This window comes from Phascolarctos cinereus, unplaced genomic scaffold (assembly GCF_003287225.1).
Source record: "Phascolarctos cinereus isolate Bilbo 61053 unplaced genomic scaffold, phaCin_HiC Scaffold_4;HRSCAF=312, whole genome shotgun sequence".
Lineage (NCBI taxonomy): Eukaryota > Metazoa > Chordata > Mammalia > Diprotodontia > Phascolarctidae > Phascolarctos > Phascolarctos cinereus.
The window spans coordinates 439,139,707-439,157,679 of NW_027555847.1; the positions used below are offsets into that span (position 1 = coordinate 439,139,707).

The following is a 17,973-nucleotide window of genomic DNA, read 5'->3' on the forward strand; positions in this document are numbered from 1 at the left end:
AGAGGTGAGGAGGGCCTGAAATAAAGTTATGACTACATGAGTGGAAAGGACATATGTGAAATCTTGAGGAGACAGAAACAAGGTTTAGCAACTGAGTACATATGTGGGGGAGTTGAATGTGATGCTTTGAGGACACTGAAGTTGTAACTGGGTAACTGGTGATGCCCTCTCTAGTCATAGGGAAGTTAGAAGGGGGGTAAATTGGGGGTGGGATAGATAAGATGAGTTCTAACTTAGGTAGGTTAAGTTTGAGATGCCTTCAGGTATATAAATCTGGGGATCATCTGTATTTATTTTTGTTGTTATTTTATTTTTTATTCATATAAAACTCAAATACAAAACAAGAAAAGAAAAAAAACAGTTGCATGTACACAAAAGAACATGAGAGGATTCAATATAAAATAAATTTACATTTCAAGAAAACATATGTAGTAAATACTACATATTGTTTTCAAAGATGTCCAGCTTTTCCATGCTTCCTCCTAGGTTTTCTTTTGTTCTCAGATGTGTACTTTTTAGTTTTTTCCCCTTCCTTCCTCCTCCCCCCCACTCTAGAGAAGGCTACAATTAAACATGAATTTATATATACATATATAAACATATATATACATATACACACATGTTCATATATATAAGACCATATTTTGCATATTTCTATTTGTCAGTTCTTTCTCTGGAGGTGAATAGCATCTTCCTTCATAGGTCTAAGTCTTTTCATGTTTTTCTAAAGCAACCAGCTCATCATTTCTTATATCACAGTAGTATTTCATCATAATCATATATAGCACAGCTTGTTTAGCCATTCCCCAACTGAAGAACATCTACCATTTTAGCCGGTCTGGGAGGAGTAAGATGATATCTCAAATTTTTTAATTTGCATTTCTCTAATCAATAATGATTTAGAGCATTTTCATATGATGATATATAATTTTGATCTCTTCCCTGAAAAACTGCGTGTTCATATACCTTGACCATTTATCAATTGAGGTTGTTGTTATTCAGTCATTTCAGTTGTGTCCAATTCTTCATGATCCCATTTAGGGTTTTCCTGGCAATGATACTGAAGTAGCTTGCCATTTCCTGCTCCAGCTCATTTTCCAGATGAGGAAACTGAAGCAAACAGGGTTAAGTGACTTGCTCAGGGTCACACAGCTAGCAAGTGTCTGAGGCTAGATTTGAACTCAGAAAGATGGATGTTCCTGACAGCAGGCCTGGCACTGTACCCACTGTGCCAGTTAGTAGCAATGGTCATTGAATTCATCAAAGTAGATGAGGTGATGGAGATGATGAGTTAATGGGACACCAACTGGCCAGTTTGATGACGATGCAAAATGTGTTATGTATAGTACTATAAAACAAGTCTTTGTGAAGGGTTTTAATTACAAAACTGAGAAGTACATATTTAGTCCTCTAGGGAAATGATACCCACTGAAGATTTTTGAGTAGAGTGGGGTAGTCAGTCCTATACTTTAAGAATATTATTCTGGAAAATCTGTGAAGGATAGATTAGAGAAGGGTTAGACTGGAAGCAAGGATGACAATTAAAAAGCTTAAAATAGCCCAGAAGAGAAGTGTTGAGGGCCTGAACTGGGTTAATAATAGTGTAAGTAAAGAAAAGTAGACAGATACAAGAGATATCAACACAAGATTTGCAACTGATTGCTTAGGTAAAGGAAAAGGAGAGGAAAGAACCAAGAAGGATGATTCTGTGGTTGTGAAATTTAATGACTGAAGGGTGATGATGCACTCAATTGAAATAGACAAGTTTAGAGAAGCTCAAGGAAAGGAGGTGAGCTTTGTTTGGGCCTGTTGAGTTTGATTTGCCTATGAGACATCCAGGTGAAAATGTGCAGTGTCAGATTCTGCTCTACAAGATCCTTGACAAGACTTTGCTTAAAAATTTCTAGGGAAAGGGAACTGAACACAATAATTCAAACATGGATCTGTTGTGGTTTCATGGTGTATTGTGAGGGTCATCTCAAAGAATTCAGAGTCAGATCACCTCTAATCCAAATATAGGCATTTACTGAGGACTGATGCCTCTCAGAAGTGGGCTAGATTCCAAGAGGAACCAGCAACTTAGTAAGACAACACAGGCAAATTTATAGGGTAATGATGCTGATTACACAATAGAAATTATAAATATTAAAAAGGAGGAGGGGTTTGTTAAGGGGTTAGGTAATTGGGAGTGGTCCCTTCTATGGTTCAGTGGTCAAACATCCTGGTCATGCTGCTTTCTAATTGGATACCTATTGTGGTCCTTTCTGGTCAAGATGGATAGTTAGGTATTGTGGTCCTATCTTGGGCTACATGGATAATGTGATTGTGGTTGAGTACAAGAACACACTTGTTCAAATATGTGAATTGGTTCTGGGGGCAGTGGCTAGCTAGGGGCAGTAGCTATATTGAGTCTGGGGGCCTGTGGTATGGTTAAAGCCAGGTTGTGTGGTTAAATCAGGACATGCCTACTGTTCAGTGGGGCCCATAAGGAAGTTAGAATGTTGGGGCTGGGGGCAACTTTATTAGGATTCCATTAGATCAATCTAGGTAGGTCCTGCGGGCTATAACCTCCCTGGTTCTAGACATTTATGTTCTTGCCACTTAAGATCATGTTAGCTTTTTAGCTGTCACATAACACTATTGATACATAATGTACTTGAAATCATCTAAAGTCCCCAGATCTTTTCCATATGGAATACCATTAAGCTAGGTCTCCCCTTATCTGTACTTGTATGCTTGGTTTTTGTTAGCCTGAGAGCAGAATTTAAAGAAGATAAAACTATAGAAATGGATGAGATGCTGTTCTGAACCATTGTCTCAGCCTCTCAAGGTCCTTTTGTATCCTGATTCTGTTGCCTTTCTGTTTGCTTTTCACAGTGCTGGTACTGCTTATCTTATCCATGAGGCGGCATAGGAAGCAGCCTTACATCATTGATGATGAGGAGAACATACATGAGAACATTGTTCGCTATGATGATGAAGGAGGTGGAGAGGAGGACACGGAGGCCTTTGACATAGCAGCCATGTGGAATCCACGGGAGGCACAGACAGGGGCAGCAGCAAAGATGAGGCAGGACATGCTGCCTGAGATTGAGAGCCTGTCTCGGTATGTGCCTCAGACATGCACCATGGATAGCAACGTCCACAGCTATGTGCTAGCCAAGCTCTATGAAGCTGACATGGATCTGTGGGCCCCTCCTTTTGACTCCCTCCAGACATACATGTTTGAGGGGGATGGCTCTGTGGCAGGGTCCCTGAGCTCATTACAGTCAGTCACTTCAGACTCAGACCAGAGCTATGATTTCCTGACAGACTGGGGACCACGTTTCCGAAAGCTGGCAGAAATGTATGGTGTTACAGAAGGCAATGGGCCACTGTGGTAACAAATTGGTGGGGGAGAGGGGCCACAGTGTTCCCACAATGCAGTGCACGTCCAAATACAGATCCATTCTCACCAGATGCTTTTGTGAACATGGGTGTGGTCTTCTAAAATAGCAATACTGTACTGGAGAGTGAGAATGGGGGAGGGGATGGGGAAAAACAGCTCTCTGAATCAGCTTTACTTGATTAAATTAAGTAATTGAAAGGCAAAACAAAAGAGATGGGGGGGAGGGGACTGTCCTTTTTTTATGGCTGTATTTAAAGCCTTGACATCCAATTGCTGTGGCATTATGGGGTTTCCTTTCACTGCAGAACTTTGCTGCCTGGATCATAAAGAAGCTTATGGACACAGATATTAAGCCTCAGCTCAAATGGGGAGGGTGGGGGGAGGTAATAGCCAGCAGAGATATGGCCATACTTCCACATTCATTTTATTTTATTTTCCAGTTAGGGATTTTGCTGGCTCACCAAACCACAGAAATCAACCCACACAAAAGAAAACAAGAAACTGAGATCTCAGTGTTTTTTGTGTGAAATGAATCTTACTTGTTCTAGGATTTGTGAAATTCTTAAAAAACACTCACAGACACACCCTTTTAAGACAAGGTTAGGCTTCTATCTGCCTTGCATGGGGGAAGGGGGTGGGGCAGGGAGGGAGAGGGAAGAGATGTTGACTTTGTGTTCAAGTTGAATGGCTGAAGCCAGAGTCATTGGCATTACTAGTAATCCATCTCTGAGATGTTAGCATATGTTTATTCTCCTCTCATCTCTTTAACTGTGGTACTGCTAAATTGGTCAGAATGAAACCTGAAAAGAAATCTGCCTCTTTTGCACTGTAGATGTCTCTTCCACGTGCCCAATGTAAAGATTAGATGCTATGAAAGAAAGCCAAATAAGAAAGGTATCTGATAACTACATGGGTTAGAGGGCTTTCCTAATCTGTGTGAGGTCAAGCCGAGGGATGTTTACATACTGTAGATAACCTACTTGAACAAATGCAGTATTATAGAAGAATAAATGGATGTAAGAAAATTACATGTATAAGTTTTGTATATTTGTTAATAATTTTGGTAATAAATATGATGTACTGCATCACAGTACCTTAGCACTTCTTTTAATAAAAGTTAAATAGAAGGGAAAGTCTGGTGGAAATTCATTGTTTAGGCTGTGAGTAAGGAGACACCATCTTGAACGACATTGATTTATCATCTGCCCCTTGGGACAATGAAAGATACCAGGTCTGGTTAAGATAATGACAAAAAAAAAACACCCTAAAGTATTCATTCTACTTCTGCCTCAAAGTCCTTGGGTGGCCTTGACTTAGGCTGCTGCTCTGAGTTCATTCTATTGATTCCCTTATCTAAACAAGGGAAAGCACAAGGTGTGGGGCCTTATAAATTAAATAATGGTTCTGGCCCCACGTTTTCCATTTCATGGGTAGATAGTCACAATCATTCCATCAATACAAATTTATTAAGCATCTGCTATGTGACAGTCACTATACTAGGGATACAAAGAAAAAATAAAATAATCCTTGCTTTCAAGTAGCTTACATTCTATCATTGTGTTCAGGTAAATGGTTGGGAGAACTATTTTACTTTACTCCCCTATTAATCCAAAATTTCCCTCTCCCAAAGTCCCACATGCAGTGGCTTCTTTTAGCCTATAATGTTCCTCCCTCTTCCTTGACAACAGTGAATCAGTCCAAGTTGGCATGCTTTGGTTCTATGATATATTACTAACAGTCACATGGAAGCTCTCATATAGTACTAACTTAATAACTATTGGTGGATTGGAGTGAATCACAGACAGCAAGTGGTAGATAAAACTCCTTGGGTTCTTTTGGAATCTTGTTATTAGAATACTGTCCTACATCAGTGGAACCTGAGCTCTGAGTTGTTCTTCAAGGAGTAAGGACAGTCTTGCCCAAATTAATCCTCTCCCTTTCATCAGTCCCTCCAAAGCTACTTATTTGTGAAATGGTTGGCCACGGATAGGGGAATCTTAATTGTCAAACTATGGATGTGAGGCAATTTAATTTATAAGAACCAAACCCAAGATATTTTTACCTCAATAACACAGTATTGCTAACTAATCTAGATAACTGCCTGACATTTTGGTTTTCAACTCACTTTGTGCTAACCATTCCCACTACCAAAAATCAAACATGAGGGGAAAAAACATGAATGATGGCTAAGTGTGCTATCTAATGCCTTGATTGTATATCTACATTCACATATGCATACACACATATCCACACAGTAAGAGCTGTAACAACTTGTATTGATTTTGCCAAACAGTTAGCTTTTGTTATTTTTTTTTTTTATTTAAATCCAACACCCAGTTGGCAGCCAGGCACTCACAGTTCAATGGTGGCCAAAGAACCTCTGAGTCTACCACTCAAATGTGGGCAGGCTAACGGGAGCAAACAGCAGGAGCGCTGCCCTGCTGGCTGACTTGGCATCATATACAAGCAGCATTTCTCACAGCACTAGGCAGGGGGCAGGAAAGAATGAATCACCAAATAGCTGAAAAGAGATAACTTTCTATTCATGTGACTTAGAGTACAGATGTGGGCCTATCACACAGAGGTCATAGAGATTGGAGAAAGGGCTATCATAGCTAAAGAAAGTGTTGAACCCAAGCAACATCTTGGGCAAAATGACAACAGGGACAGAATGATACCCTCCTTGCTTTAATGTAGAAAATGAGCTCTCTAGACTGAATTCCCCTTTTCAACCCTGTTCTTAATGTACAGTCAGCTGCAAAATGAATGCATTAACCTACAGATCAAGCAAGCCGTGCATTTTCCCTGTGCCTCTCATAGTTCATATCTCCTGGTTACAAAAAGAATTGATGAAGGTGATGTAACTCACTGAGTTTTCTTTTCCTTGACAGGTTGGTATAGAATGATACTAGATAATCCTAATTACTATTCCTCACTGTCTAATAGAGAAGCTCAAAAAGTCATTTCCTGGTGTTCAAACCAAGATTTAGCCAGATTGTCATATGTTTTCAATCTCTTTTCTCATGTTTATCAAAAATTTCTTGGAACTTTCAATAAATTACCAACTAGTCAAAGGATCACACTATTATGAATGGTAACTGACATTTATATAGCTTATATAAAGCACTCTACATGCTTACCCAAATGATTCTCAGAAAAAAAAACCTTGTGATAAATGTAGGACAGATATTATTTTCTCCATTTCACAAATAAGTAAACAATCCCAGAGAAGTTAAATAATTTTGCCCAAAGTTACACAGGCCCATAGGCTGTTTACTAGCTTATGAAGTAATTGAAATCTTCAAACAAAAGGCATCACATGAGGATCCCAGCACCAGTGCCTGACACAGTGCTTAAGAAATACCTCTTGATTGATTGTCTTAATATCTTAGATTTAGAGCTGACAGATGCCTTAGAGGTCATCTTGTCCAGCCCAGTCAGTTTTTCAGATGTAGAAATCAAGTCTCAGCAGGATTTAGTAACATGCTCAGGAACACACAGCAGGTGAAGAGGAAGGGCCAAGGTTCAACAACAGGTCCTTTGAATGAAGCCACCATTCTTTCCACTGTTCCAACATAGAGTTTCAAGTTTCCTGATGTACACCACAGCATGTTCATCATATTGTTGGGCTGAAGCCAGTATGATAGAGTTTAAAAAAGAGCACTGGATGGAGAATCTGGAGATCTGGTTTCAAATCTTGGCTCTCTCAATGCCCAGCTATGTCACCTTGACCAAGTGACTTCAACTTCCCTGGCCCTAGTTTCCTCATCTGTAAAATGAAGGGCTCTGGCTACATGACATCTAAGTTCCTTCTAGCTCTAAAAGTTTATAAATTAGCACCTAAAGAAATGGGTAACCCTGCTCCCTCCAAACATTTATCCTGCACATTGATGTAAAGTTTTCTCCTTGAACCATAAAAGCATAAAAGATTCCAGAAAATTAAGTTGGAACTCCTAAAATCTTTCTAATGGCTTTTGCCCTGAAACACAAAGAGTTGGCCTTTGAGTCATCTTCAAGGTGTCCAGTAAATCTCTACACTTCATGCCTTATGCTTCCTCATAAAAAACATCTAATGAAGCCAAGATTTCAACACATAACCATGTGAGAAGCCAAAACAATGATCATAAATCAGATTGCAGTTCATTAACAAGGAACAAATAAGATCCCAATATAATTTAGTTTAAAACAAACAACAGGGTGTTTCCTGAGGGCAGGGCCCATTGCCATGGTTGCCAGATTTCTTCTTCATATTCACTAGACAGAAATTCTCTGTAAATCTACAGCCACCTGTCTGGTAATAAAGACCCTACAAGGGTCTTATTTATGCCATATATATCTCAATGCACCTTTGACAAATGTTCTTGAAGGAAGGGTTGATTATGGGAACTGGCAAAAGACTGTCAATTGTTTTAATCCCACAATTTCTCTTTATTGACAACACTCACTGCAAAATATGTAATGATACATCCAACTTGGAAGGTAATTTCTGTTTGTTTTCTATATGACTAGATTCACCACTATCCAGCATTTCCCAGGCATCCAATTCTATCCATTCAGTTAGGACCTTCTTTAGGCAGAGCTGTTTTTTGTTTTTGTTTTTGTTTTAGCAAAGATTTATAGTATCATAAGTAAAGACTTCTACTTCCTCACTCCATTGAGAAAGAGGGACTCACCTTTTAAGATAGGAGAAGGTTAAAAAGAAGAAAAAAAATTTTTAAAAACAGTGACAACCAGGTTTGCCAGATTCCTGAATCAATGAAATAGTCCTGCTCCAAAAGGTTAGTATGTAGTAGTAGTAGTAGTAGTAGTAGTAGTAGTAGTAGTAGTAGTAGTAGTAGTAGTAGTAGTAGTAGAAGCAGCAGCAGCAGCAGCAGCAGCAGTGTGTATATAGTTTGGGTTTTCAAAGCACTTTCCACGTGTTGACTCTTTTATCCTCACAGCAACCCCGTGTAGTAGGTGCTAATGTTATACCCATGTTACAGTTGAAGAAACTGAGGAAAATAAAGGTTAAGTAACTTGTCCAAGACCCTACAGCCAGTAAGTAGGAGAGGCAGAATTTTAACACAAGTCTCCCTCCCTCCAAGTCTAGCCATGTATCCAATGCACCACGTAACTTCCTATATATTTAGATGTTGAATATCTGACTGCCATCTCATTAAGTTCATTAGGAACAAGGGTTCATCCATTAACATTTCTTAATTTATTTGGTGTTCACCCTTAAGCAACTACTTAATTGGTCATTTTCCCATTGCAACCAAATATTTTCCCATGGTTGGAGCAGAAAAAATCCATAACATTTTTTTTAAGATAAATTGTGGATAATGGGTTCTAGTCCTGGCTCTGCCATTTAGTATTCTATGCCTTAGTTTTTCATGTGTAAAATGAGGTCGTGAGATTAGATGATCGCTAAGGTCCCTTCCAAATCTAATACTAGCAAATTCCCTCCATTTACTTCCTTTTTTAAAAAAAAGTCTCAGTGATATATATGAGGGCTTTTTTTCTCCCTATGCATTCATAACCGCCTAATGCTGTCTCTTATAACAACAACAAAGTGTTAAGCAAAACCTTGTCCATCAGAGTATGTAACAATCTTCATCTATGGTTCTCCAGTCAAGAGAGGATAGGAAAGTAGGTTTCATCAACTGTGCTCCCTCCAGGAAATTCTAAGAAGGTAAGCAACTGAACAGAGATTCCAGAGGCAATGATGTACCATCCTTCCTTTGCCAAATAAGCTCCTTTGCCCAGAGCTCCACAGGTTACTAGACAAATGGTCAATTACCAAAAGAGCTAAAATTATAGCTGGAAGGCACCTCAAAGGTCAATTGGCCTAATCTTCCCACTTTCAATTGAGAAAAATAGAGGTTATATGACTTGTTCAAGGTCAAACAAGAAAAAAATTGCAGTCAGGATCACGGAGAACCCAAGCTTTCTGGCTGTAAACTTGTCACTCATTCAACTGTACCTTGCTCCCTACCCTTTGGAGTAGCCTAAACTCATCCTGTCTTCTGACTACCTCTTCTACTATCTGACCCTCTCTGGCAATCTTTGATATTGTCTAAACAACACAATACACATATACACACACATATATATATACACACACATACACCCCATTCCATGAGAATAAACTCTATTGGTCTGACTAGGGACAATCAGAGCCAACAAATGCCTCTATAGGAACAAGGAGACCTTCTAAGCTAGATTCATATTAATGGCATTTTCCTTCACTTTCCTTAGCCAAAGTCCTGTAACAGACCTGTAACCTAAACAGACAAACCATATAGATAGAAGGCCAAAGAAGATAAATCATCTTTATGTTCTCAACATTAAATAGAGCATTTGGGAGGCTAAAATACTGAATACTAATCATAAGAATAGCCTATGGATGGCTCCACTGCCTTTGTCCTTCTCATCTTAAGTCTTAGTTTATAAATAGCATTATGAAAGGTGGTCAGGGAATCATAGGATCACAAATTTAGAGGTGGAAGGTTGACCTTGGAGGTTAATAAGTCCAACTTCCTCATTTTATAGATAAAGAAATGGAGCCCCAGAGAGCTCAAATGACTTACCCAGTGTTATACAGCTAAGGAGATATTTGAACCAAGTAAAATTATAGGTTCAGTGTAGTCCTGGGAATGGTGCTTAGATCTGTCATTATTGGAAGTCTATAGCATTCCCCTCTCTAACTGTACCAGATCTGAGGCTTAAGACATCTTTGACAGTTCAGCAAATGTTTTTTGATTTCTATCAAAAAGCAACAACACATGAGCTGGTGCTATCTTGGTGTGCCTGAGGGTACCACAATATAATGTCAACATTTTAATTCAATTTCATTCAACAAATATTTATTAAACAATTAACATGTGGCAAGCACTGTGCTAGGTGCAAGACATTCAGAGGCATTAAAAAAAAGGCAATTCCTGCCCTCTAAGAGCTTACATTCAAAAGCTGGGGGGTAGAATACAAAATGTAAACTGATAAGTAAACACGAAGTTGCACAAAGTAATACATAGTAATTTAAACAGGGCAAGAACACTAATGCTGGTAGGACTAGGAAGGGCCCAAGGTAGTAAGTGACACCTGAATTTTCTTTTGAAGTAATGTCAATAGTCTAAAAGGAAGAGATAAGGAACAAGTGCATTCTAGGCACAGGGTACAGTCTATGTAAAGGGATGGAGGAAGGAAATAAAAGAGCCAAATCTGGGAAACAACAAGCAAGCCAATTTGATTGGAATGGAGGGTGTAGGAAAGCAAGTAATAAAAATTCAATCTAGCTGGGATGGACGTCAGATGCCAAGCAGAGAATTTTGTATTTGATCCTAGAGAAAATAGAAAGCGCCTAGATTTGTTTGAGTAGGGGCATGACATGACCAGGTTTGTGTTTTAGGAATATGAATTTGGCAGATATATGTAAATGGAGCAAATGAAGGAGAGTTTATAAGAGGAAGAATAACTAGGAGGTTGTTACAATAATCCAGGCAAAAAGTGATGGGGACCTGAACTACAGCAGAGATTTTGTTCATGGAGAGGAGGAGAAAGGTAAGAGTCAGTCAGTCAACGAGCATTTATTGTCTACTATTTGCCAGGTAATGTGATAGGCACTGAGGTCACAAAGAAAGGTGAAAGTCCTTCCCTTCAAAGAGTTCACAATCTAATCAGAAGGACAACACGAAAACAACTATATATAAACAAGCTACATACAGGATAAATGGGAAATAACCAACAGAGGGAAGGCACTAGAATTAAAGGGCACTGGGAAAGACTTCCTCTAAAAGGTAATAGCTGGTACTTGAAGGAAGCCAGAGAAGCCAAGAGGAAAAGATGAGGAGGGAAGGGATTCCATATAAGTGGAACAGAGGCCAGAGATGGAATGTTTTGTCTGAGGAACAGCAAGGAGGCCAGTGTTTCCAGACTGGATTTTACTGAATAGGGAAGACCTTCACTTAAGGAAAATTACTTTGGTGGTTGAATGGAGGATGGATTGAAGAGGGTAGAGACTTGCAACAAGCAGAACAACCAGCCGGCTATTACATAGTCCATGCATGAGGTAATGAAGGCCTGCACCAGGATGGTGGCCATGTTAGAGGAGAGAAGGAACATAGTGAAAGATATTGCACAGGTGAAATCAATAGGCCCTTGACAATTGGATATGGAGGATAAGATATAGTGAGAAGGCAAGGATGATACTAGGTTGAGAGACTGAGAGATGGGGAGGATGGCAGTGCCTTTGATAGTAATAGGGAAATTTAGAAGGGGAAGGATTTGAAATGGGAAATATATGACTTCAATTTTGAACATGTTATACAAGAAAAGTCAACAAAACTTGGCAACTGATTAGATATGGAGAGGGTAAGGGGAAATGAAGGAGTGGGTAAATGGACGATAGCGATGCTCTCATCTTTCAAGAGAAGCGGGGCATTCACTTGGAGTCTGCATATCGGTAGGCTTCAGTGACTTCTAAAATGGTTTTGGCCCAGACCAGAAAAGTATAGTCATGCCTTACCTTTAAAAAGACAGGGCACAATGTATGGGTGTTCACATAGCATGATTGTATTAGTGACCAATCAGCACTGACGAATTCATTGTGATTGTTTTTAAGTGATGCCCATGAATTTGCAATAGTACATCTTGCTTTGAACTCACAGCACTCATTTGTGGGATAGTGAACAAGATCCTGTGAAAACACAAGAAACAAAGTTCCTTTTAGTGTGAAGCTAACTTTTAGAAAGCTTTTCTGAAAAACCAATCATTATTTTGGCTACATTTTTATCTGTGAATTTGGGCACTTCTTGCCACAGAATTAGCTTGTAAAAGATAAAATAAATTTTCCAAAACAACATATTTTAGAGTGGTTTTTGATCGAGACTAATCTACACATATATTGAGGAACCCTCATGGACCACCAACAGTCATATAGCTGCAGAACTACTCTTCTCAATACTGATCACTACATAACAGGATGAGTGAATATAGGTTCTTTTGCTCCTTCAGCACTCATCGCAAATTATCATCATGGTCACCCAGTTTAACTGGAATTCTTCAATGGATATTTGATCTTCTCAATGTGGGTACACCCCCCATCAGTACAGATTGCAATCCATCCATGCCTTCTCGTCCTACATGATTCTTGTCCATATTCTTCCATAGATCTTCCACAGAGAACCCACTCAATGAGCTAAAGGCCCTCTAGGGCTTTTTGTATTTTGGTACCAGGGCTGTAGCAATCAGGTTTTCCATTTGCTATCCCCCACTCTCACTGATCTATCTTCTTTACCAATCATACATTCCCCACACATCAATCATTATAAAAAAAATTCTTAAAAAAACACCTTTGTGGCCAATAAGGAGCCAAAGTTCCTTTCTGTTGGGCTGCATAAACTCAGTGTTGAAGACCATGGCTCACAGTAGTTCCTTTGTAATCACCTGGCAGACTGCTCTAACAATCAGCCTCTACCCTGGGGCAGGCCTCATGCCCAGGCTATTGCAATAGCTCCCTGGTTGATCTCCCCACCTCAAATCTCTCCCCACTCCAGTCCATTCCCAATAGGGCTGACAAAGTGACGCTCCTAAAGCCCAGGTCTGACCTTGTCACCCACTTCTACCCACCCCCTCAATAAACTCTCATATTACCTCCAGGATAAAATATAAAATGTTGTTTGGTTTTGAAAGCCCTTCACAATCTGACCTCTTACCTTTCCAGTCTTCTTACAACTTTACTGCCCTCCTCTTATTCTATGACCCAGATACAGTGGCTTTCTTGCTATTCTTACACAGAACTCTCCATGGATGTCCTCCATGTCTGGAATACTCCCCCCTCCTCACTTTCACCTTCTGTTCTCCTTGGCTTCATTCAAAGAAGTCTGAATCCCACCTTCTGCAAGAGGCCTTTCCTTATCCCCTTCCCCCTTCCCTCTGAGAATATATGTATACTGTATGTGTATATATGCATGTATGAATGTATGTAGGTATATACATATATACATATTGTGTATGTATATGTATATGTTTATATAGGATGTTTGCATTTTCTTTTCTATTAGAATGTTAGAGCATTCTGTGTTTTTATCTTTCTTTGTATTCCCAGAATTTAGCATGGTGTTTGACAAATACTTAATGAATGAATATTGACTCTCTGACTGGTATCCCTTATTCCAGTAGTGTCAAATTCTAATAGAAATGAATCCCTATGGGCTATATAATGAACAAATTAACATTATATTGAATTGTATTTTTACTTATTTTATTAGACATTTCCCAATTCTATTTTAAGCCATTTCTTGCTTCACTTATATGTTGGGCTTTCAGCCCTCCAGTTTGATACCTCTGCCTTATGCAACTTCTTGATATACCAACCTGGTATATCATTTTATATTCTTATTGGAAATACACCCACTTATGTCTACCTTGCCTTGTCAAACAAAATAATACCAGGAAAATACTTTGCAAGGTTTAAAGCATTATATAGATACCATCTCAAAATAGTACAAAGGCAGTTAGGTAGCACAGGAGATGGAGTGCTGGGCCTGAAGTCAGGAAGACCTGAGTTCAAATCCAGCCTCAGATACCTACCAATGCTTGACCCTGAGAAAGTTACTCAACCTGTCTGCCTCAGTTTCCTCAATTGTAAAATAAGGATAAGTATAGCACCTACCTACCAAGGCTATTACGAGGATCAAATGAGATAATGTTTGTAAAGCACCTAGCACAGTGTCTCTCTGGCACATAGCAGTACTTAATAAATAAATGCTTGTTACCTTCCCCCTTCTGTAGTAGTAGTAGTAGTAGTGGGGATAGTTGGAGCTGGAAGAGGAAGAGGGGAAGAATAGTAATAGTTGTGGTTATATCATTATCATCATCATCATCATTGTCATTCTTTGGGTCACCTATAATTTCAATTCTTTGGAGACTGAAATGTCCCAAAATTTATAATCACTAGGGAAGAACCCTAGTGAGTTTTGTTTTTCTGTTTTTTAAACTGTGGTTCTGTGTAAGAAAGCAACTCGGGACTGCTAAATGCTGCAATTTCCAAAATACAATGCAGCCTGCTTTCTTCTTCTCATTTGATTCTGTGCCCAATTCACTGTCCATCTGAAGTTCCTTTCCTGGATAAATATACTGGTATACTGACTCAATGGACTGGCTGTCCAACTGCATATCATAACCTGGACTATGGGTGTTTTTCATTTTTTTTTTGTCCTGAGTGAATTGTTAGACCAAATTCTGAGTAACAATGGATCTTATGAAGGAGGCTCTACGATCTTCTAAGGTTTGATACACACAGAACAATGTCACCCATAGGTAGGAAAATCTGTAGGACATCACCATGTACAGAAAATGTTTCTTCCATTAGGAAGCTGTTCAATACATCCTTCAAGAGAGCAAATGCCTTGGGCAAGCAAATATTTTCCTGCTTTGGGCCTTTTGGGCATTAATAATTAGAGTGCTATTAAACAGAGTTATCTCCATGATTGAATTTCTCAAGTAATCAATTATGGTCCAAACACAGGCATAGCAGAAAGCCTTTGAGGCAAGAATTTACCTTAAATTGACTAAATAGAGTGGCCAAAATGTAGTTTAGCCAGGTCATTTTGGCCATCTCAAATTCTATTTTTATTGCAAATACCAAGAATAATTATTCCATATTCCGTTTGTACCAATTCCCCTAATAGCCAAATCATGTTAACTTTACAGCAATTCAACCAGTTACTAGGTCATCATCCACAACAACAGCATGGCCTATGTTGGTATGTTTTGGATAACCATGTGTTCTTACTGTGGAGGATAGTTTAAAACAATCCAGTCATCTTAAGAAACCAAGTCTTTTTGTATGTATATTCACATACACACACACACACACACATACACACACACACACACTATACATTCCTATATACACCATATCACACCACAATTTCCATTAATTCATTTGTTATTCTTCTCAATGAGTTGGCTTTCAGGTGAGTTTCTATTGGCTCTTCGTTTAACCTCAGTCTGATTCCAGGCATAAGGCAAAGCCAATTTTTGCATTTCTGTTGGGAAGAGGCCCTAATTACCTAAGAACTAGTCCGTTTTTGTCTCCTGAGTAAAGAGTTTCCTCATATTAGAGTGGAACCAAAACATACAGTAAACTCATACACAGAGAGTCATGCCAATTTAATTGATTCTCCAGTTGGCCTAGACCAACAAGAACATTTCATGCTCAGGAACCTCTCTAATCCAATTTATGATTTCAAATCCTAGCCATTGTAAACAGAAGTATGACACAGGAAATTTATTCTTTTCCCCATCATCTTCCTTATTGGGGATATTGTTAGAGTATTTTGTTCACCTGGTATATCATTTTATATTCTGCCTATAAAATATCTCAAGATATTTGCAGCCTGGAGCAGCTAGGTGGCACAGTGGATAGAGCACCAGCCCTAGAGTCAGGAGGACCTGAGTTCAAATCCACCTCAGGCCAAACAGTTGACACTTACTAGCTGTGTGACCCTGGGCAAGTCATTTAACCCTAACTGCCTAAAAACAAACAAACAAATAAAGAAAAAAAGATATTTGCAGCCTTCCAGTAGCAGTCAAGAAGATAATTACCTACTCTCCATGGAATCAGGTATTAGAAAAGCTATATTTTCCTTCAAGAACTATAGATTCTATAATTTGAGATTCAATAATAGTATTTTTATAGAACTTTAAAGTTTGTAAAACACTTTACATGTTATCTCAACAGAGAAGTAGGTGCTATTAGTATCCCTATTTTACAGATGAGAAAACTGAAAAAGGTTAAATGATTTACCTAGGTTCACATAATTAGTAAGTAACTAAGGCAGAATTTGAATTCAAAACTTTCTGACACTAAGTCCAGCACTCTAGCCACAGTGTCACCCAGCTGCATAGTAGAGTGAAGGTCTCTGTTAGTTGCAAAGGCTCTGACCCATTCATTGTAAAGGTGAGATCAGAAAAAGAGCAGCTAAGAGTTTTGCTTCATCCCATGATGCTTTTTGCTTCAAGATTGACCTGATCATATCATTATAATAAAATATTCACAGAATCACTCTTTGGGCTAGCAAAAAACAAAAATAAACAAACAAACAAAAATTTGGAAACAAAACGCCTGTCCATCAATTAATCAATAACTAAATAAATTGTGCATCAAACTAATTAATTAATAATTAAAAAGCATTTATTAAGTTTTTACTCTATTCCAAGCACTATGCTGAGTGCCTGGGATACAAATATAATAAGTGAGTTAGTCCTATCCAATACTTCAGGGAGCTGACATCCTAATAGGGGAGACTGCACATAGAGGGGAATGGTGACCAGGGAAGAGAATTTTGGTCCGGTAAGTCACAAGGATCATGAGTTGATCCAAAAGGAAGTCAGCTAACAAAATCTTTCCAAAAGCAATGGCAGTATTGATTTCATAACTGTGCCTAGAACTAGAGGTAGAAAGCAAACACTTGGGAGGAGAGGACAGAAGGAAAAGAGGAAGATACATGTGAATACACAGTACAAGGCTGATGGCTGCATGGGCTGTGAAGCTTGGTCTGGCCTACGGCCCTTAGATTTAGGGCTAAGGAGTTCTCACCTGCTACCAATCAAAATATCTCAGAAGGAATTCTAACGCTGAGTGGATTAACTTCCCAGGACCTGTAGGTATAGAATATTGGAATATTATTGCACTCTAAGAAATGATAGATGCGAGGAACTCAGGAAAATATGACAAGACTTGCATGAAATAATGCAAAGAAAGCAGAATCAAGAGAAACTATAGAAACAATGACTACAATAACAAATAATGGCACTAAAAGACCACCAAGTAATAAAGTATAATGAACAATCTTGGTCTGGAAGAACAGTGATAAAGTACACTTCCCACGTCTGCATATCTCAGCACAACAGTAGGGGACCACAGAAATGGAACTTGGTCTACTACATCAGAGAGATTACCCAGTTGGTTGGCTGGCTTGCTTCAATATTTTTCTTCATTACAAGGAAGCCTTCACTGATAGGAAGAGGACTGAATTATAGAGAAATGATTGCTGTAAAGAAAAATAGCATTGGTAAAGAAAAGTCCTAATCAGAACCACTTTTATATGTTGCTAGACATACCTACTAAGAGTATCAGGAAATCAAGGCACTATCCCAAAATAACTCCATCTCTATCTTCCATCCTCACCACTCAACATTTCCCTGTGATTTCACCAGTGATCTCTGTATTGCCCAATCCTGTGGCCTTTTCTCAGTCCTCAGCTTCTGTAGCGTTTGACACTTCACCACCCCCTTCTTCTGGACACTCCCCTCTCCCTGAGTTTTTGAGGCACTGCTCTGTCATGGTTGCCTTCCTATTTGTTGGACCACGTCTCAGTCTCCTTTGCAGGTTCATACTCATGTTCTGTCACCTATGAGCCTTATTCTAGACTCCTCTTCTCTCTATGCTAATGTTTTTGTTTGCTGATCTCTCCTCAGCCCCAACAGGTTCAACTATAATAACAACAGCAACAACAACAACAATAGCATTTATATAGTGCCTACTATGTTCCAGGCACTATTAATTGATTCTCACAACAGCCCTGGAAGGTAGGTACTAT

The 17,973-nt window shown here is 39.0% G+C and overlaps 1 protein-coding gene across 1 annotated transcript in view; it reads left to right on the forward strand.

Annotated features, from left to right (window-relative positions):
• The window catches only part of CDH20 (cadherin 20), a 292,275-nt gene extending 287,760 nt beyond the window's left edge, over positions 1–4,515 (forward strand). The window contains exon 13 of the mRNA XM_020995787.2: positions 2,878–4,515. Within this exon, the coding sequence (XP_020851446.1) occupies positions 2,878–3,383 (506 nt within the window). The 3' untranslated portion in view covers positions 3,384–4,515. The remainder of the gene's footprint in view (positions 1–2,877) is intronic.
• The last annotated feature ends 13,458 nt before the right edge of the window (positions 4,516–17,973 follow it).